The sequence below is a fragment of the Carassius carassius genome, chromosome 12, assembly GCF_963082965.1.
Source record: "Carassius carassius chromosome 12, fCarCar2.1, whole genome shotgun sequence".
Lineage (NCBI taxonomy): Eukaryota > Metazoa > Chordata > Actinopteri > Cypriniformes > Cyprinidae > Carassius > Carassius carassius.
The window spans coordinates 21,570,538-21,593,129 of NC_081766.1; the positions used below are offsets into that span (position 1 = coordinate 21,570,538).

The 22,592-nt window shown below is 38.4% G+C and overlaps 1 protein-coding gene across 2 annotated transcripts in view; it reads left to right on the forward strand.

The window, feature by feature from the left end:
• Window positions 1-20,677, forward strand: part of LOC132155111 (zinc finger FYVE domain-containing protein 9-like) — a 41,006-nt gene extending 20,329 nt beyond the window's left edge. Inside the window, exons 3-19 of one of the 2 annotated variants that reach the window (XM_059563910.1) lie at window positions 688-795; window positions 1,703-3,129; window positions 5,815-5,914; window positions 6,114-6,290; window positions 10,440-10,603; window positions 10,760-10,868; window positions 11,135-11,257; window positions 12,256-12,411; window positions 13,276-13,500; window positions 15,516-15,598; window positions 15,699-15,803; window positions 16,217-16,367; window positions 17,712-17,792; window positions 18,006-18,168; window positions 18,927-19,032; window positions 19,257-19,433; window positions 19,969-20,677. In XM_059563910.1, coding sequence (XP_059419893.1) covers window positions 726-795; window positions 1,703-3,129; window positions 5,815-5,914; window positions 6,114-6,290; window positions 10,440-10,603; window positions 10,760-10,868; window positions 11,135-11,257; window positions 12,256-12,411; window positions 13,276-13,500; window positions 15,516-15,598; window positions 15,699-15,803; window positions 16,217-16,367; window positions 17,712-17,792; window positions 18,006-18,168; window positions 18,927-19,032; window positions 19,257-19,433; window positions 19,969-20,130 — 3,579 coding nt within the window. In that variant the 5' untranslated portion in view covers window positions 688-725 and the 3' untranslated portion in view covers window positions 20,131-20,677. Of the gene's footprint in view, window positions 1-687; window positions 796-1,702; window positions 3,130-5,814; window positions 5,915-6,113; window positions 6,291-10,439; window positions 10,604-10,759; window positions 10,890-11,134; window positions 11,258-12,255; window positions 12,412-13,275; window positions 13,501-15,515; window positions 15,599-15,698; window positions 15,804-16,216; window positions 16,368-17,711; window positions 17,793-18,005; window positions 18,169-18,926; window positions 19,033-19,256; window positions 19,434-19,968 lie in introns of both variants that reach the window. The other variant, XM_059563909.1, reaches the window with a different exon arrangement.
• The last annotated feature ends 1,915 nt before the right edge of the window (window positions 20,678-22,592 follow it).

Below are 22,592 nucleotides of genomic sequence, written 5' to 3' on the forward strand. Positions count from 1 at the left end.
AGTAAAGCCTTCTTTGATAAGTAGGTAATCTCCTGCAAGTGTGTTCAGATCAGAGTATGTTTGCGGGGTGGAGCGGCAACAATTTCCCCTCCGCACTCTGAGCATTTAATATTCGCTCCGCTCCCAGTAAATGTAAATGCCGCTACAGGACAAGTTCACTCTTCACTGACAAGTTGCTCAAAATCGCGTTCAAAATTGCTGATGTATTTGATTTATTTTGCCCAGCCGTACTATAAACTATTCGACATGTACACTTAAAGGGGAAAAGGCTCTGTGATACATCACTTATGATGAATCACTTGTTGTATTACTCAATTGTAAGTCTATTAAATGTTGGATAAAAATGTAATTATAAATTGCAAATCTCTTTAGAGAGTACATTTTTTGCCATAGTCTGTCACTATTACTTTTAATTAGTATAAGAAGTTAGTATTCACAGATAATGTGAATAGTTGAAGATTTAATTTAAAATGTAAATAAATATTTAATATCAGCCAGTAAATGGCATATTTATTGAGCATCACAAAATATCACTTTTTGTATAATCAGCTATACTTCCAGACTCTGGAAGACTTTTACAGTTCATTGCACTTTTATAAGGTTTTAACTTGTTAGCACTCTGTATTCCTGGTGCATGTGGAAAATATTGTATTTATGTGCTCATGAAAAAGGCAACTTCCCTTTCAGGTTCACACGGCACTTGGCAGGGTGGAGTTTCTTGACCCATGGAGAATTACTTCCAGGCTGAGGCCTTTAACCTGGACAAGGTGCTGGACGAGTTTGAACAGAACGAAGGTAAGAAATGCTTGCAAAACCTCTACAGAATAAAGCTCTGACATTCAGGAACGTTCTGAGGGCATACTTCTGTAATGTTAGACAGAACAAAAGATACTCTGTCTCAGCACATTTACATATCTTCAGATAACCCACACAGTCAGGTGAATTAGAGCATAATGAACTAAACGCAGAGTAACACAGGTGCCGAGGGAAGTAGAACAAATGTTTGACATTGCCGCTTGTGTTGAACTTCACACAACATGGCTAGCACAAGCAGGTAGCTGTGCTGGTGGCAGCAGTCTATAGTGTAAATGGGGTCTATTGAATTAGCATTTCCCCTCAGGACTACTGCCTCTCCCTGATTTTCCTGAACACTGTTTAATTGGTGTCACATAGTCAAGCACATGTAATTTACAAGGTTAAGGTTGCATGAGCATTTGAGTTATAGCAGGATATTGCAATTAGTATTATTTTGTCCCCATTCTTGGTTAAGCTTTGTCCTGTATGCCACAAAGACCATTAAAAGCCACACAGACTTGCCTCACACACAGCCACCCTCTTAGTGTCGCTTAGTGTGGGAATGAATGTATATTTCCTCTCTGACACTAATCTTGACAGATTAATGGGGGTGAAAAGAGACTCAAAACTATTAAACAGTCCGAGAAGAAAGGCGAATAAGCAGGGAGAGCAGTGTGTGTATGTGTGTGCTTGATCACGCTTGGATGTATGTATGAGAAAGGGAATCTCTGCCCACATTCCAAAGTATTCATGTGTCAGTTTGACAGATGGATCCCAAGGCGATGAACAGATTGGCCCACTTCCTTAACATTTTCCAATCTAGTCTGACCTCATTTCTCAATTTATCTTCTGTTTGTTTCAATCTTCTCAAAAAGGAAGCTAATGAGCTCTCTCCTCATCCTTTCAGATGAAACAGACACACCGACTCTATCGGATGCCAAGTGGACCCAGATTCTCGCCCCGCCATCGCACTTTCTTTCACTGAATCCGGCACTGACCCACTCCGACCTAAGCCCAAGGGACAGCCCTATCAGCTTCAAGCCGCTTCTAGATGCCCAGACGTCAGACGGTCCGTCTTTGGCTGAGGTCACCAGGTTAGAGGGGAAACAGGGGGTGGGACACCAGCCAGAGGGCAGGAGTGAAGAACGGCCAGCAGATGTGCACAGTCCTCCTCTGCCCCAGCCCAACATTGGCAAGCTGGTGAGCACTGATCGGCAGTTGGCAGAGTTGCCGTCCTCGAACAGAGTGGTGCTTGAAAAAGGCTGTCCATCTAGTCCTGATCTTAGTGGCGATGATGAGACAAGTCAAACTGTTACAGATGACACTGGTCCCAGTGAGTTTAAGATGGAGCAAAATGGTACTGACAAGGGAAGTGGTAGTGGTCTTCAAGATTTTACTGTTCTCTACAAAGAATGTGGAAATGGGCCACCAGTTTTGAATAATGGTGTTAAGATGGAAGCAAGCAAGACTGGCAGTTGTTCACCTGTCCATGAGCTCGGAATGAGGGACTGTAATCTGGTATTTCCAGAAGGAGGTAATCCCCAGAAAGGGGAAGCTGTTTTGCAAAAATCAGTGAATGGTGGCAGAGAACTGGATCGTGAGTGGGAGAATCATGAGGGTGCCTTTCAAAATGGAGGACTGGTTGAGAATGAAAGTTCAGGGAAAGACACTAGGGCATCAAATCAGGAAGAGAAAGAGAAAACGATAGAGAGTGACCACGAGGGAGTGTACAGAGAGTTTGAATCATCCAATGGTCTGACTGTGGATCATAGTGGAGATGCACAAAGCCAGCCAGCGGTCCCTTCAAAGGAGGACTTTGTGACGGAGGAAAAAGAAATGGAGGAAAGCAAACAAGAGTTTTGTGATCCAATTCGAGGAATGGAATCTGGCAGAAAGGGCAAACTCAACAACAACCGGCTGCAGCCTGTCAGCATTCCTTATGGTGGTGCCCGTCTGAAACAGCCTGTCAGTCTTAAGCTGCAGATTCCCAAGCCTTTCTCTAACCAAGTCCATAATGAATTTGGCTCCACTGGCAAGAACAAGAACCTGGACCCACAGTGTGGAACAAGAGGGCTTGAGGAGCCTTGTGGAGCATCGGAGTCTGGGGTCGTTCGAATGAATGGAGAGCATGGAGATAGCCCTTCAGGGTTATTCATCCCTTCAGACAGTCCAGATAATGACCTTCAGGCAGGACAGCAATTGAAGAAACCCTTCAGCTCTTTGGGGGAAGTGGCTCCTGTTTGGGTTCCTGACTCTCAAGCACCCATTTGCATGAAGTGCGAGGTCAAGTTCACATTCACTAAAAGAAGGCATCATTGTCGGGCTTGTGGCAAGGTAAAGCCTATTGTTCATTATTGTGGTGTTTTTAAGACTTTTTAAGTTTATTCAAATCCCCTATCCAAGTATTTAACTTACAAGCTGTAACTTGTTTGTGCCATGGACATGATATCTTAATTTGCACAGCCTATTTAAGAAATTATGTGATCTTACTATTCTAGAGTAACATGCATGGGTGTTTTATCTGATCACCCAAATTTCAGAAAGAGTAGTCAATAAGTGTTACATCCCTGACCAAAATCACGCTGCTTTTGAGAAATCGTTGGGTAGCTCCCAATCTGTGAAATTGTCAAAATCATTCAGGGAGAAATGCTTGTCAATTTAGCACTTAAATATAACTGCAAGACTGCTGGAATAATGCCTTAACTGCTGCAGCGTTGATGACATTTCCACAGATATGGGCAGGAAAGAACAAGTGGAAAAAACAGTGTAAATGAAATGTAGCTGTGTTGCAAAATGGTTTAATCTGACAGAAATAACGATTATAGATTTTTTTGGTACAATTATAGTCTGAAGAATAATCATGGTTCCAAGTAGGGGTGGAGCGGTTCAACTTTTTCATGGCTCGTTTTATTTCACCGTTGTTGAGTCATGGTTCGGTACGTTTTACAAGCAACAGCACAAATTAATACAATAGAGTAAGGATACAAATAAAATAAACAGGGATTTTCAGTTTTTTTTAGGGAGGTCTAGCATTAGTTTTTAGGTACAGAAATCAAAAAAGTAATCAAATGTAAAACAGCATTGCATATTGGATTGTATAAATTTAAGATTGTTCTTTATTTAAATTACAAAAGTTTTTCAATCAAGAGCAGCTGATCCAGTGCACTGATACAGTAGGCCTATGTTAAGCCGGCTATGTCTGCTGTAGGATACTTACCAAGACAGGCATTTTGACATAATTTTTGTGTGAATTTGTCCATTTAGACACAATACTTCAGAGAGAGCTTAATATTTGCTTGCATTCTGAGGCGTGGGTTTGCGCGTTTCAGATGAACGCATGCACAAATCTTCTCACTGCCTGCGCGAGCTCACGTCCTTTGGCTCTTAAATGTTTAAACTGGCAAAGCTTAAATGAGTTTAGATTAAACACAGATATCAACATAAGCTGTTCAGGTCTCAACTGTGTGCGCGGGCTATCTGCACCCGGGTAATGAATGAACAAATGACTGCTGATATTCCAGCATACAGCATTCGCATTGAACAAGAGTGAATGGTTTGTCCACATTTATTTATTTTGTTTGTTGTTGTTGTAATGTCTGGGAAGCCAGAATGTGCATGATCCATCAACAGAAACGTATTAGCTGAACACTGTTTTTTTTACATGTTATTTATAGCTAACCATATTACAGATGCTTAATAAGGTTTAAGTTGAACTGCGATCCCAGCGTGTGGAGAACCGAATGGTTCAATTTTTTTTAACGATCCGTCCCTTCCCTAGTTTCAAGATTATCACCTTTATTATGCATTCGTTAATTTCACAACACTACTTTATGTCAGTATTTCCCTTTTTGAAAATAACAAATGCAAATATATAACAAAATTATTTTGTTTTCAGTTAGTGCATTGTTTCTACATTTCTTTTGGACCTGAGAACTTGGAAACATGGTGAAAAAAAAAATCTTGTTGGGTTTTGACTTTTTTACATATAGCCTGAGAAAATCATGTCTATTCTTTTGGTTTTTGAGATCGAGCTGCGCACACACAGAAACATTCAGTACAGAACATTGTCAACGCTGCCCCACAAATTTTATTAATAAAATAGCTACTGGATCTCTACATTTTTTTAATCACTCGTCAGCAACGAAGGAAAACATCGCTGTTTGAAGTAACTAAAATCAAAGTTTCATTGTTTGTAGAGAAAGGCGCACAGATGCAGATAACTCACACAACTGTCAACTCTCTCTCTCTCTCTCTCTTTCTCTCTCGATCGAATAATTAATTCAAGTAAAAGTTTTAATTAACTAATTCAAATAAATGTGATCATACAGCGCTATTTAATCTCCGTCTGATTTGAAACGGGCAGAATACTAGAGCTAATGATCCATAGCTTTGCATTTTAAAGTTCTTGCCTTCCCTTCGTGCATTAAAATTGTTTAGCTATTCATTATCCCTTACGTATTCGTTCCTTTAGCAACTTTTTTTACGGCAATATTTCAATGATGCTCTAGTCATTCTTCAGGCATTTCTTTAGTGTAAGTAAAGCTTCTATCATAGTTAGTATAGTGTGTAGATGCTGTCTCTTGCTAAGTCATTGCTATGTTTGACAGTGATGTGAACTGTAGCTCTGGATGGAACGGATCTGGCAAGCCGATGTCAATAATAAACCTGTGCATTAAGGGATTTTGAATAAATTCAGTGTAAGCAGCAGCTAGTCTGTTGGCCAAGAGATACATTTTCGGCACATTTTTTCATGTCATCTTCATGAATAAAAAATTAATCTTTAAGACATTTCACTGGAAGTTTACGAGCTGACTTATCTAAACGCGGAAGTTCTTAAGCATGCTCTGTCTGTATAGTCCATTAACATGATGTTTTAAAGCATGGTTAATAGGGAAATCGTTTAATTGCTGCATCCCTACTCTAGACTTTTTCTGTTCTGAGAACTGCTTCATGACTGATCCATATAGTCACTTTCCAATAGTTTGCAATTATGCATCATTTGTTATTATGTTTGGCCAGGTGTTCTGTGCTGCTTGTTGTAGTCTGAAAAGCAGGTTGATGTACATGGACAGGAAAGAAGCAAGGGTGTGTGTTACCTGCCACCGTGCACTTATGAATGGTGAGTGATATGAAGCACATAGGAAATGGTTATAAATTTCCCTCTATAGGCTGGGAGATTTGTACCTCAAAATTTCCCAAATTGAATCACTTAACAGGAGTTATAGTTGCATGTCTTTTTTTTTATACAGAAATTTACCAGTTAACAACTGAGATTAGTTTTACGTGTGAATAACCAGATCAACTCTTTGTCTCATTAGCTCAATCATGGGAGAACATGGGAGGTGGTTGCAACCAGAGCCCAAATCCCAACAACCCATCCGAGTACTGCTCCACTCTTCCTCCTCTGCAGCAAGCCCAGGCATCAGGAGCACTCAGCTCCCCACCCCCAACCGTCATGGTGCCTGTTGGTGTCCTCAAACAGCTAGGGTCTGAAGGTACATTCTGTAGAATATTGCCAAAAGCCTTGTTTATTTGTAGATTGCTTATTTCGACTTTTCAGCAGTGTTCAAATTGTATTAGGACACTTTGTGAGTCCACAACCGGTAAACTTCATTATAGGTCTGTTTAGTGGGAGCTTCACTTACTGTAACCTTATCATGCACTAACAACTACTGTTGTCATTCCTTAAAACTCAGTCATCATTTACTCGCCCTCTTATCATTCCAAACCTTTATGACTTTATTCTGTGGAACACAAAAGATGATAATTTCAGAAATGTCTCAGCATCTCGTTGTCCATACATAGGACGTCAATGGTTACCAAAGCTATCTGGTTACCAACAGGGCTGTCACAATATCAGATTTTCACTAAAGATTATAGGAGTCAGTATTTTATTTAATTTGTTTATTTTGTATTTTTGTTCAGTTAATCACACTGCAAATACAAATGTAGGAAGGCGGAGAGAGAGTTTGTAACTTAAACATCACCTGTCGTCTCGTCTGACCTGATTTTGTGCATCTGTAGTACATATTGTGTTCATATTTTTGGGTTTTTATGATACACAAACACCACCTGATATATTGAAGATGCTGGCTTATTTACAATATTGTTTAATATTAACAAGATATTATTGCTGTCAATCGTTTAAAAAAAATGAACTAATCACATTTTTTTCAAAAATTAATTGCGATTAATCCCACCTAACATTAAGCTTTTTTTTATTATGCATTTATATTGCGATAATTTCACATTCAATCTTGAAAATGAATGTAGAAACAACATAGTATATTTTTTATATTTGCTTGATTGCATCTTATGATTGAACACGATTATCACTGATATAGGGCCCTATGAAATCCATTTTATTTTTTCCCAAATTCTGTTTTATTTTTTTCAAAATTCAGTTTTTTCCGTTTAAATTTTTCCTGGATTCCGTTTTTTTGTTTACATTTTTCTCAACTCTTTTTTTAATAGTTAAGTTAAATTGTATTAATCACAAAGCATGTCCAATTTATTAAAATGATAAAACTTATACATTTTCACATCAGTTTATTAAAAGTTTTACAAAAGTTACATGTTAAGTGCAATGACTTACTTTTGATTAATTCATTCAAAATGTGAAAAATTCAGTGACATTCTGTGTTAAATTGTAAATTCTGTTTTTATGACTGGATTCTGCGATTCCTGTTTTTTGTTTCGGGGAAATAGGGCCCTACTGATGCCAATACTACTGAGGTCTCAAGGAAAATTTTTTTTTCTACCCCCTAATATTTAAACATTGACTATAGGCATTCAACATTACAGTATAATTGAGAGCTATCAATTTTAACATTTATTTGACTTAAAAAATAACTACTTTTAATTTGTTAACTGAAAACAATGTTCACATAAACCCATGAACGTCCTATTTAGCTACCTTTGCCCTTCAGCAAGTAAGAAATATACAGAAATTAAAGTTATTAAACACTAAATTCTAAATTAAATCTAGATCAATACTTTAAGCTGCAAAAGTTATTGATTAACTCTTTTTTTCTGTTCTTTGATGAACAGACTTAAGGCAGCTTTGATCACCTTTTTGGTAACTTCATGACTTAACTGATGACATAACTACGAGATTGCATGCTTGTGGTTTAATTTGCACTTTAAAATACAATTATATAGAGCACGTGCCACTGCATTTTTGTGTGGGATTGAAGAACTTGTGCTACAAGCACAATATAATGGCTGACAGGACAGGAAAATACATTTTTTAATGACATATGGCCTGACAACCTCTCAGCGGACTAGGGATGCAACGATACCGATATTTGTTTTTGTTTGTTTTCAATATAGAATTTCTGTACCTCTCTGTGTTGACCTGATCATCGTTCTTTTGTGTTAATCACAATCTACTGCATATACACAACTTAATTTTAATGAAAAATATATAATCATAAATGATTACAAAAATATAATTTTAAACTAGGTTGGTAGATAATTCAGCAACAAAAGATACTCTAGATTCTAGAAAAATCACGGGTGCACAATAATTTGATAAAATCTATTTAACTATTTTATTTATAAATAAAAGTGAATAAGTCTAAAATCTGGTAAAATGTTACACATTGCTCTTTGTATTGTTGTAAAATACATTATTGAAAAAACAAGTATATACATTTATATAGAAATCTAAAAACGTTTCTTTTAAATCTATAGCACAGTAATAAAGGCAGCAACATATCATAGGACAGAAAAAGAAAGACTATTAATAATCTTTGATTTCGCAGAAAATATTATAATACTGAAGGCGCCAATACAGAGCGCTTATGAGCTCGGCTCGCATTCCTCTTCAGTTCCCTCTTCACAACAGTTCAGTCAGTGTACTGTTTGAGTAAATGAATTACCCAGTGATATTGGTTTATTTAGACTCAGAGGGAGTGTTGGCCACCTTAAAAAAGTAAATAAATTGTGGATTAATACTATTATTACTGGAGACGCGAACCGTTTCATGCGATTCAGTCCTATTTGGTGAACTGGTTCAATCAGTTCACTAAGAAGAACCGGTTAAATCAAACGATTTGTTCGCGAGCCAGACATCACTTGTACAAAGGCAAGAGAGATATTGATACGTAGTCTATTAAGTCTAAGGACAGTTATAAACCTCAGTTACTGTGCGCTCTTGAAGAGAGTTTCATCGTTCTGACTGTAGTAACTGAACGACACGCTGTCTGAACACTGATTAGAGGATGACCGACAGCCGCAGCGTAGAGAAGAGTTTATGTGAACTGAATTTAATGACTTCAATATTTGTACCTCACATTGAACTATGGAACAGCTAAGGAACACTTGAAATATGTCCATGAAAACCTTTTTGTTCTTTATAATGTTTTTGTGCCTTTCATGGAGTTCAACAATAACACAGAATAGTATGCAGAGAATCGGATTTGGATCGGTCTCGTCTGAATGATACATGATCCACAGAAAATGCCTGGATCGGAGCCGATACCGATCCCGAGTATCGGATCGATGCATCCCTACATCGGACCGCAGTTCACTGTTCTAGTGAAGCTCCCTCCTGAACCTGTACCTTTTCTGCACTTGTTTGACCATTGCCTGGCACTGAGACAAAGTTTAAGTGCACATCTGAAAAGTCACAAAAGATGTTCTTCGTCTAAATAAATGAAGTTCTTACCAAGAAAAAAGAGACGCAGGCAGCGGTTGGGAGTGGGTTGGCTAAACCTAGCTCCACCCGTGTTGATTGCGTTAAATATTTTTTTAAGAGTTTTGCATGCGTTAACGTGCTAATTTTGACAACACTACAAGATATAAATATTTATTTAAAAAAATATTAGTTATTGTCGATGCCGGCATATTGTGACACCCAAACTACCAGCAATCTTTAAAATATATTTTTTCTTGTTCTACAGAATAAAGAAAGTAATACAGATGACAGAATTGATCACTGATGATGTTGGATTAATAAATAAAATAAAAAAGTCAGAGCAGTAGTTTGACCATTTATTGGTTTGCTCTTAGTCTTGTGTAGCCAAACCTTCAGACTGAACGTCTGGAACTCATGGCAGCTTTCATTGGCCAAGGCCCACCCATGAGGTCGTTTGACCGACATGTCAAACAACCAGTCACAGTTCGTTTTGTTCATCGTCACGTTTTGAGGCATAGAAATGTTGCCACAATAACAGACGGGTGTGTAAATCTGACTTATTTGAAAGATTCTATGCCACGAACTTTAAATATTTCACATACTTTTGAAAATCCAGTGTTTAGTTGAACTTGATAAGCCCTCATTGCCACAGTTGTAAATGTGGTGGCGCTCTTCTTTTGTGAGGGGGTTTGGCACCACCATATCTATGTTTCCAGGCAGAACGTTAAAAAACGCGACACACACGTCTTGTAGAATTCAACCAATCCGATGATGACTTTGACACTCCTGAAGTGTTTCCACTTTTGTGTCCCATATGCATCAGACATTTAACCAACAGTCCGTGGGCATGACGTCTGAGCCTGAGACTGGTTTGCTTTTATATGTGACAGGTCCCTATACTCTGAATTTGAACACTGATTTTCATGCTGTGTATTGTTTAAAGTTAGCTATTCATAACCCTCCCTGTGTTTGTGTGTGTGTGTGTTTGTATGTGTATTTTCAGGTTCTCTTCCTCGAGAGCAAAGAAGGGTTTGGTTTGCTGATGGCATTTTACCCAATGGGGATGCTACAGACTCTTCTAAAGGGCCGGCAGCAAACCCCAACCCCACAGAGCCTGTGACAGCATCCCAAAATTCAAACAAATCCTCAGGAGCCAATGCTTCTGAGGTGAAGATTTGCTTTATCATGTTCAAACTCAATAAAGAGTTTCTTATCATCTGTAATATGGAGTTTTTACAGGCATAGGCTTATTTCAGATAGTGATTCTTACCCTGAGACCATGCTATGTCGTGGTATAAGTTTGTGTCTCTTCCAATGCCATAGGCGGCCCATGCCACTGGAGCCCCGACCACCAGCCCTGTGGGCAGCTCTCTCAGTCTGATCCCAGAGGAAGGACTTCCTCCCATCCTCATCTCTACAGGCATCAAAGGAGGTACGGGAGGCCACATCACAGGTGCTTGCCCATCCTCACCATTCAACTGCCTCCATTCCTGAAAATATGAGTATTGGTGATTGTTTGTGCAAGTGTATGTGTGTGCATGTATCTGTGTTTCTGCTTACGTCTCCACTGCTCATGCTAAGGGAGGACTTTCATTGGGTTGGTTCCTCATCTGGGTTGTACCATGAGAGGAGACTGAATAGAGTCATGGAGCAGTTTGTTGATAGGTACAGTATTGATGTTATGTGTCTTGTCTGCAGACTATGCTGTGGAGGAAAGACCTTCTGAAATTATGCTGATGCAGCAGCTTGAGGAAGGCGGCTCTGATCCCCTGGTGTTCGTTCTTAATGCCAACCTGCTGGCCATGGTCAAACTGGTCAATTGTGAGTGAGCCACTCCTTGCTAGATGTTCTCTAGGGTTTCATTTGAAGTGTATGTGCTAATGGAGTGAATTTGTGAAATATTTGTTGTTCCTGGGCATTTCTTTAACTATGGGCATGTTTGGCCCTTAGGGCTTATGTAGAAAAATAAATTATCTTAAAACACAATTTTCATACATGATACATTAATTCTTAACTTACTGGTTAATTTATCATATAAAAATTAATCTTCACTTTTTCAAAAACAGTTTGCAATATTAATTAATTCATTTTCAGTTTTTGCATAACAAGTGTAAAGCATGATGACAAAACACAAAAAATGTTTTGCTCTCACGTGATATTCACCTTAATTTTTCTTTACACATTATTTTATTTCTACACATTAGTGGTCACCGATATTGCTTTTTTGGACAGCCGATGCCAATATTTTGGAAAGCAGGGTGGTCGATAGCCGATATAAAGCCGATTGTGTGCATTGGGAATCATATTTTTCAAATTAAGCCAGGGTAACATTAATTTTACATACAGCACACAGATAAAATTATATGAATATGGCAGTGGGCAAACTGACATGAACCGAGAGAAATGAACCAAGAGAAATGAACCAATAGAAAACATTACCGTCTACAGCCGCGAGAGGGCGCTCTATGCTGCTCAGTTCTCCTGTAGCCTACACTGAAGACATAGAGCGCCCTCTCGTGGCTGTAGACGGTAATGTTTTCTCTTGGTTCTAAATAAATACGACTTATAGTCCAGTGCGACTTATATATGTTTTTTCCTAATCATGACGTATTTTTGGACTGATGCGACTTATACTCAGGTGCGACTTATAGTCCGAAAAATACGGTAGTTATTTAGTTGAACTTAAGTGGTAGCTGTATGTCTTGGCTATCGTCATTCTTTTGTGGAATTGCAGAAAATTGGCAACATGAGGCTTTCCTTCAATATGCCAAGGAAATTCCCTTGAGTCATAACAGTCTTTTGTGTCATCTTGTGTGAAGATGTAAATAGGAAGTGCTGGTATATGATGACAAAGGGTATGCACGCCGTGGGCCAGGCAGAGGTTGTAGTGCTTCTACAGTGCCTCCCTGACGAGAAAACCATTCCCAAGGACATCTTCGGCCACTTCGTCCAGCTGTACCGGGAGGCTCTCACAGGTAAACTGATAACGCCTCCACCAGGCCCGTTCTGATAAACTGATCCAGACCAAATGAGAGCAAGGACTACCTACATAGATAAAATTAGACCATTCTGCCAGGAGGCTCGTAAAGGTCAAATGAGGCTGCTGGCCCTGGTGGCATTGAGGATCCACTTCAGCAGAAACTGTTTTCGAGACACAATCGTCCTCTTGTCACCCAGTTCTGCTTCTGGTCAACATTCCCTGTGAGCCTAATGTAGCATGTGTGCCAATTCAGATGTGTTCAGTAAAAGATTGCTATTTGTCTGGCCAAGTTCAGTGGGACATGATGTACATAGGGGCTAATGCTGAGGAGCTCTCATTCTTTTTCATTTCAACTTTTTTGTTCTGTTGGAGCATTATGAGGTGTTTTTTATGAGCATTTTAGTTCTACTATCTAATCATCCGTAAACAGTCAGTATCTTAAATTAAACTGAACTAAACATAAAGCAGCGGTCGCATTTAACGGTGTTTGGAGAATTTCCGTGGTTCAGAAGAATCTACTCAAATGGGAATTTGGAAATGTAAAAATTAAGATTTTCATTGGATTCAAGTTGGTCGCATGAATTTGCCGCATAGACCTACACTATTGACAATAGACCTTTTTTGCCATCAAGAAATTTCATAGAAGTCATAGAAGGTAGAACTAAATTACCAAAATAATCTAGCAAAATTTTGCAAAGCTCACAACTTCATTATTATTGTGGCGGTTATATTCCAGCAGAGTTGTTTAGCCCTTTAAATAGTTGCAAATAATTATTATTTTTCTATCTAATTGGAAATAACTTGAGCATGAAAGCACAGTGGTGGAGCTTGATCTAATCCCACATTTTCTTCTTTTCAGGAAATGTGTTAAGTCACCTGGGCCACTCCTTCTTCAATCAGAGCTTCCTGGGCAGCAAGGAGCACGGCGGCTTCCTTTATATCAGCCCCACCTTCCAGACCCTGCAGGAGCTACCGTTGCCTAACCCCCCCTACCTCTTTGGCATCCTGGTGCAGAAGTGGGAGACCCCCTGGGCCAAGGTCTTTCCCATCAGACTCATGCTCCGACTGGGGGCGGAATACCGATGTGAGATTTTGGTGTTGATGTCTACATTTGAGGCCTGTGTAATGGTTTAGCTGTCAAACGAGGACATATTTTGATTGTTCCTGTAGTTTTATCCTATATTTGACCTCTTTACATAGTGAGGCGCAGAGGTGGGTAGTAACGAGTTACATTTACTTCGTTACATTTACTTGAGTAATTTTTTGGGGTAACTAATACTTTTCGGAGTATATTTAAAGATGGGTACTTTATACTCTTACTTGAGTAAATTTTTGGGGAAAAATCTGTACTTCGTTACTGTGGGCGACGCTCCTCTCGTTACTTTATCTTAATGCAATAAATGTTATAATGCTTCAGTTTATTCCAAACGCGCCGTCTACTTTTCTCTGGGCAATGAACGATGCCCATTCGCGAATGATTCCTTCTTTTGAGTCAATTCTGTTCAAAGGCTTGATCAAACCAATTGGCAAACGAGTGAATTGGTTCATAAATCAGTTTGAATGAGTCGTTCAGTTCCCTGCCGCACGCGCTGAGCGTCTGAAGTGGTTCACTCGGAGTTGTAACGTTTAAGAACAGAAAGAGCGTTGAAAACGTGGCTGGAACTGCACTGAATTGAAATCTGCAAAGGTTATTATTTGCTAGCGATGGAGATCCTTATTAGATGAACACCGCGTGTGCTGTCTACTGTTTAACAGGTAATAACTTGGGCTACATTCGATTACAGTACACGATACCACTCTGACATTAGTTTGTTGTACGTGTGTGGCTTATAACAGAGGGGAGTCAAGTTGAATGCAGCTTCCAAAAGACAAAAAATAGCCGATTAAGATTTTATTAATTTTAATACAATCACACTGGTGCAAGTACGTTCAGCGAGTCATATTATCAGCTGCTAAATTCAGATCTGTGATTGCTTGCTGGCGCTGAGCCAGAGATAGATGCGTTTATACAGCGCTGCGCATTATAACAAATCACACATGATTCTTTTGAGCTTATTAAAGCATTGGCCAATCAGAGGCGTTCAGATGAGTCATCGCTAAAATGCCGGTGCTTCCTTCACTCGCTCACTGACTGAATACCTCTTTCTGGCGAATTCTCTCGTCAGAAACAACAAAGTGCAGATGTGTGTACGAATCTTTAATTAAGTTATTGATTTCACAGTGTTAACAGTTTCAGTGATTTTAATGGGAGTTTCTGAGAGTGATTGAAATCTAGACTGTCAGTGAAAATTATCTTTAATAATGTAAATGTTATTTGCTCTCTTTCTGAACAATGAAAGATTAGTAGTAATATTTATATCACATTAACTTTCAATGTTAAATTCACATTTAATATAAAGTCAGTCGTATTAAAAATATGTTATGGCATGACACCTATGTCTGTTACTTAAGTAAACAGACAGGGTTTTATAATAAATTACATAAATTGGAGTAAAGGCTGATGAAATATATACATTTATACACGCACACATACATTACATACATTTTATCTATATATCTAAATAAAAATAGGCTCAGTATATATGACCCAAAGTAACTAGTAACTAACTACTTGAGTAGATTTTTTATCCGATACTCTTTTACTCTTACTCAAGTAACTATTCAAGACTAGTACTTTTACTTTTACTTGAGTAAATATTTCTAGAAGTACTTTTACTTTTACTTGAGTACAGTTTTTGGGTACTCTACCCACCTCTGGTGAGGTGTGAGTTTACTTGATATAGTGAATGCAAGGCCCCTTTTTGATGCCTGTAGTAGAGCTGTTTAAGAGAAAATGCAGAAAATATATTTTTCTATGCCCCTGAGGCAAGTCCTCCTGTGGAGATAGAATATATTAACATTGTATTTCCTGCTGAGCTTCTCAACCCATGACATGCAAGTCTGCTCACTTACACTTGGAAACACCATGTACGGTTCTAGTCTCATGTTCATCTTGGTGCATGAAGACTGATCAGACACATAGGCCCCCGATTTTTATTTTGATTTGAATAGCATGACTTGTTTTGATGGCTTAGTTGTTCTTATGCACTTGTGTTGTAGTCTACCCCTGCCCACTATTTAGCGTCCGCTTCAGAAAACCCCTCTTTGGAGAGACTGGTCATACCATTATGAACTTACTGGCAGTGAGTATCCTTATTTCACTTATTCTTCGCATTTGGCTGCATTTGCATTTGCCTTACGTCAATATGAACCCATGTCTTTTGACTTTTCTCATGTCTACAGGATTTCCGTAATTACCAGTACACGTTGCCGGTGGTGAAGGGGCTGGTGGTGGACATGGAAGTGAGGAAGACTTGCATCAAGATACCGAGCAACCGTTACAATGAGGTTCATGAAGACTAGCACATGCTAGAGACGCTATTTGAATTTCTGTTGCATTTGTGGCTACATGTTTAAAAATAGAATGCCCACAAAGTGTTTGAGATCTCTGTGGAACAGCGAGCATAGCAGATTGATGCCAAATGTCCCATGGAACAAGTGAAGCATTGACAACAGCTTGTCTCCGTGTCCTTTTCTGGAGTCGTTGAAGAGTTTCGGTATTTAGCTTGTGTTTGAAAAGCGTTTGACAGAGCAGAATTAGCAGTGGCAAACCTTTGACATAGCAGGGATTATTTAAAGCCTTACTCAGTCATTAGACTTATTAGGACTTATAAACTCTTAAGAACATAATCAAGTATTAAGATTATGCATAACTTTGGAAAGTCATGACAAGCTTTTCTTTCGGCTTTCTCCTTTCTCAGCTCATGAAGGCAATGAATAAGTCCAACGAGCATGTGCTGGCAATGGGGGCATGCTTCAACGAGCGGGCGGATTCCCATCTTGTCTGTGTTCAGAACGATGATGGGAACTACCAGACGCAGGCCATCAGTATTCATCACCAGCCTCGCAAAGGTGCACCATGGTTACTTGCATTTGCAAATGAAACCTTGAAGCCACACCCAAAGATTTCACACATGGTTGTTTCAACATTGTTAATCAGAAAGTTTTTTTTTAGCACTAAATCAGCATATTAGAATGATTTCTGAAGGATCACGTGAAGACTGGAGTAATGCCTTCTTAAAATCCAGTTTTGCCATCACAGGAATAAATTACAGTTTTAAAATATATTAAAATCAATGACAGTTATTTTTAATTGTAATAATATTTCATAATCATATTGTTTTTATTGTCTTTATGATCAAATAAATGTTGAGCAGAAGAGATGTCTTTCAGAAACATAAAAAAAATCACCAACCCCAAACTTTTGAATGGTAATGTATGAAAAGCGTCAGTAAATTAAGTTAATCACGTTGATTAACTCAATAGGGATAGTTCACCCATACATGAAAAATGATATTGTCATTTTCTTACCCTCATGTCATTCTAAACCTGGTATGATTTTCTTTCTTCTGTGAAACCAGACAGTTTCCATTCCCACTGACTTGCATTGTACTTTTTATCCATACAGTGGAAGTCAGTAGGAACTGAAACTTATGGAAGCCTGTTTCCGTCACTAAAGGAAAAATAAAACAAGGTAATTGCAACTTTTTATCTAACAATTCTGACTTTTCTCAGAATAGCGAGTTATAAAGTAAAAATTGCGAATTCTAAAATTAAAAGTAAAAAAAAGTTTAAAGTCAGTTTACATATCGCAATTCTGACTTTTTTTCTCAGAATTGAGCTTATATCCTGCAATTCTGACTTTATAACTCGGAATTCTGATTTGCAATTGTGAAAAAATGAAAGTCAGAATTGTGAGATATAAACTCACAATCACGAAAAAAAAATATCAAAATTGCGACTTTATGTGAAATGTGGGATTAGAGTATATGTCTCTCAATTCTGACTTTATAACTCACAATTTTTTACTTTATAACTCACAATTACGTGTTATGAAGTCAGATTTGCACGATATGAAATCGCAATTCTGAGTCACATTTACCCCGTTTTATTTTTTATTCAGTGGCAGAAACAGGCTTCCATAGAAACGGTTTGAAACTCAGAATTTTTGATATATATATATTTGCATTTAAATAAATAAATATATATTTGGATAGACTATCCCTTTAAAGAACTTTGACAAAATTGATCTTGGGACCACAGAATTATTCTATTGCACTCTAAAGATGTTTTTGAAACTTTCTGTAAAATGCTATTGAGGGTACTGAATGACACTTATCCAAAAGTGAACAAGTAATTTTGAATGAGGAAAGTATGTGTTTGATGTATTATTTTTTCCTTTTATCCCTCTTTTAGTGACTGGGGCCTCGTTCTTTGTGTTCAGCGGGGCTTTAAAGGCTTCATCGGGCTACTTGGCTAAAACCAGTATTGTGGAAGGTACGGCAGAAGACATTTGATTTCCTCTTTCTCTAAATGTAGGACATTTGATCCCTCTGGAACTATGACTAAACTGGACATAATCTCCCTTTTAATGTTTCTGCCCAAAGTCAAAATTCTGGAAGAATTGTACTTTTTGTACCAAGTGATTCTAATTTGTAAAGTATTGTACAGATTTGTGTACTTCTGTCATGCTGAATTCTTGTGCCTCAGATGGCGTGATGGTGCAGATTACAACTGAAATGATGGAGGCCTTACGTCAAGCCCTGAGAGAGATGAAAGATTTCAGTATTGCCTGTGGGAAAGCTGATCAGGAGGAGAACCAGGAGCACGTCCATATCCAGTGGGTTGATGATGACCACAACGTCAACAAGGGGTATTTAGAACTATAAAATAGACTCTTTTGTTTTACAAGTTCACTAACACCATTTCCTAAAATATAATTTAAGAGCATTCACATCATATAATGATGCAGGTTTAATAGAGTGCTGCTGAGATCTTAATCAAACACACATCATGTATTTAACTTTTAGCACTAAATGCAGGCTGCAAACTCCAAAGATTCATGCAGTTTTAATGATATTTTTCACACATACAAATATGTATTTTTTCCATTTACCAAAATGTAATTCTTTACCAAACTATTATTTATACTTTTGAATGCTGTACATCTTGGATTTGAGAAACAGCCTTTGTATCAGTATTGTTTATTTATTTCTGTATTGGTATCATGTCCTACGGATCAGTAATAAAGCAGCATGTTTTTAAATAATTACAAACTCTGAGATAATGGTTTCAGAGTGTGGTCAGAGCTGGTTTTATGAGGCCTAAGAGATTGATGTTTATTATATCAGCCGATTTTGTGGATATCCCTTTAAAAAACGATTTGTTTACAATGGAAATATTCAGTCCCAGGTTCTGGAGCTTTTTTCGGGTTCTGTGGTAAATGCTTCTGACCTCATTCAACATTCAGGTGTCTCGAAGTCCTGACTGGTTGAAACTCTCATGCTGCTGCTTTAACGAATTTCTGGGGTTTTAATTTCAGCTGAATCATCTATAATTTTTTGTTAAATGCTGTTGACTTGAACAAACATAATACTACCCCTCTCACCTGTGCACTTTTCCTATTTATAGAGTGATCAGCCCGATTGATGGGAAATCCTTGGAGTCTGTCACCAGCGTTAAGATCTTCCATGGCTCGGAATATAAAGCCAATGGGAAAGTCATCCGTTGGACAGAGGTTTTTAGCCTTGATTCATTATTCATCTTCATCAAAAGTTCTGAACTCTGTTTTGAAAAAATGCCTTGGTGCTTTTTTGTGAATAAAATGAAATTCAGTGGGATACAGTAATCCTGTTTTGGACTTCAGTGGCTTTTATAATATTAACTAAAGCATATCATTTTTTTGTAGTCTCACAATTCTACTTTTAACCCTGTGTATTAAATGTTGTTGTGTTTTCTCAGGTGTTCTTCCTGCGGAGCGAGGACCAGACCAATGGCCTGAGCGATCCTGCGGACCACAGCCGGCTCACTGAGAATGTGGCAAGGGCTTTCTTCGTGGCCCTGTGCCCTCACGTCAAACTTCTCAAAGAGGACGGCATGGCCAAACTGGGCCTGCGGGTCACGTTGGACTCCGATCAGGTGACAAGAACAAGCTCCATCTAAATATTGTATCTCCATTTAAACGTCTATATTTCCAAATTGATATTGAATCTAAAAGAATTCAAGATCAACATTGAATCGCAAGCTTGTGAATCAAATCTCCATTCCCATCCCTAATCACAATAATCCACAAGTAATTCACACAACTCCAGTCCATCAATAAACATCTTGTGAAGAGGAAATCTGCATGTTTTATTAAAAACAAATCTCTCATTAAAACCTTTATAACTTCAAACCATTGTTTCGGCTAAAATACAAGTCCTTTTTCCATAATATTGCTTTTTCCAGTGGAAAAGTGGTCTCATCTGATTTAGGAGAGAACTATGCCCACATCAAGTACTGTTTAAATTTTTGGGTGAAGTGTCCCTTTAAGATCAGAATCCAGCAGGCTTAAAACTGCAGCGTGTGCTCATAATAAACAATGTTATTTTGCGTTGATGTGGGTGCTGCTGATGTAGTCGTTATAGTTATCATTCTTGATATGAACAGATCTTTACTCTGAAATGTCTTACAGGTGGGCTACCTAGCAGGAAGTAACGGTCAGCCGCTGCTCCCCCAGTACCTGAGCGATCTAGACAGCGCCCTCATCCCAGTTATCCACAGCGGAGCCTGCCAGCTAAGTGAAGGGCCTGTGGTGATGGAGCTCATCTTCTACATCCTGGAGATCATCTCCTAAATTGAGGGAATCCGTCCAGTCTCAGACTCATGGCTCCCAGCAGCTCGAGTCCCTCTTCGCTCTCTCTCTCTCTCATTTGCACTTCAAAGAGCCTGAAAGCTGTGCAGGAACAAGTCCTCCATACCACCTATGCACCATCTCCACGGGGATCTCCTCTGTCAGCCCCGCTGAATGCGGAGCTCTCTTTTGTTTCTCCACACCTCTCAACTCCACTGTGGAAACCATAGGCCAAAAGGGGTGAATTCAAAGAACTGTTGTAGCAACACTAAGCTGCTCAAACACAAGAGGGCGCTCTACACGCCCAGTCCTAAAGGAGACTTCCAGATGGTGATGAGACTGACAGAAGGGAAGGTTTGCACCATGAAGTGGATTCTGGTACACAGTGCCTGGGCCTCAATTAGAAACAAAAAATGAGCTTCAGTCTCGCCTCTAAGCTTTATGAATCACCAGATGCTTTATTTCACGAATAAGGACCTCATTATTATTTTTTTGGGTTAGGTAAAACTGCTGCAAAGCTACTATGATGTAGCTTCCTCAGAGGCGGAAAGATTGTGGAACAGTATTAGGACCGTTGACGATTGAGTTACTGTTACAAATTTCATGAACGGACCTCTGTTATAGACTTACTAAGACAATAAGATCCAACAATAATTTCAAGCGGCCTTCAGAAATTCAACTACAACTTCAGTTCCACGTAATGGAAGGTTTTGGGATGACTGAAGGTCTCAGTCTAATAAAGCTTTTATAGTGGATCGGTTTGGACCGGGACAGAGGATGAAATGTTAGTCTCTCTGGGCCATTGCATTAAGCATCCCATCCCTGTCCCATCTCTTCTTTCAACCTTTTTAGTGGCCCTTGTTTCTATAATGTTCTGTCCGTGTTTTTAACATGTTATCATATAAACGATTGTGTAAGGAATAGCAATGCAGTGCAAGGGATTTTAAGCCATCATTAGGAAATGGAAGGAGGGAGTAAAGAAGAATGGAATTACTAATACTGAAATGTTATTCAAAGATGAACACTATATTCATATATGAGGAAAGTTTGGGTTTTGGGATGTCGCTCCAAAGCTCTTAATTCAGCTATCAGTTTGGGGTCCTTAATGGCATTCATTTCTCATAGTGTTAAGGTGCAGTTACATTAGGGGAATTTTGCTAGCAAAAAAGTTCATTTTCTGTTGTAAGTAGTGTACGATGTGTAAAACTCAATGAAACCAAGCAACTTTATGTTGGTCAACATGTTCAAATAGGGTTCTGTTGGGAAATAATGCTGCATGCAAAATTCACGATAGTGTGGATTGCAATTTATATGACTGGATTTTGCCTTAGAAAATGTGTTGAACTATAAATGTGACTGCACCTTTTCATATTTGTGTATTTATGTCCTTTTATAGATATGAAATCATGATCAATATGCTTTAGCAGGGCTTCAGACTGCTTCTGAAATAGTTGCAAATGCAAATATTTGAAATATAAGGAGTTCTTGTAATTTAGGATGTCACTCTGGATCAAGTTTCAAGAGAAAAGGACATTTGCCTAAAAAATTCATAAGCCGATACGTTAATCATCAAGACATATTCCAAAGGGCAACCGGATTGTTAATCACTGGTAGAAAGACACTGTGACTACAGAGTGTTTTTAACCAGTCATCTTTAACGAACTAGACATTATTAAAATGACTTCAATGACAATATGACAATCAAACTGTAGTTAATCTTTTAGTCGGATAACAAAGTAAAGGCGGGATGGTAACGTATTGTCCTGTTTTGCATAATGACTCCGATATGGTTGGTTTTATCAGATGGCCTACGCTTGATGAATGAGGACAGCAGCTGAGATGAAGATCCACAGCAAGTCAACCTCACAGCCCTTTATTAACAGGTCAACAGTCAAGACATAAATCAAGTGTTTCTGGCTTTTGGTGAAGAGCGCCGACAGCTTTGGAAGCAGACTGGTCATGGAAAATAAATAGCATTACATGAAAGCTGCATTGTCTTCCTACTAACACAGACTTTTGTTACTCCCTGTATTCACCTTTGTCATTGCTTTTCTAGATGTGCAGTGTTGTATATCTTGACATTTATATATTTTGTTAACCATTGCCTTTTTCTATATAATTTTATTTTATTTTGGTCAGCCCAAAGCTTACCAGCATGCATGCTGAAACCGACAAGAACATGTAATTCTCTGAAAGTCAGAGGACGACCTGTTTTGAATACTATTGATTTGATCTGCAGTGAAATACTGTTAAAACCTGACATGGGTGCAAGGGGAATCCATTTGCAATGTATAAAAAGCCAAATAGGAAAACAATACAACCTTTCTTTATTGTACACTACAAATGTCAATAAAAGCAGTCTTTATCAAACCTGCTGAATATACAAAATTTCTGCATTGTACAAGAAACTGATTATATATATATATATATATATATATATATATATATATATATATATATATATA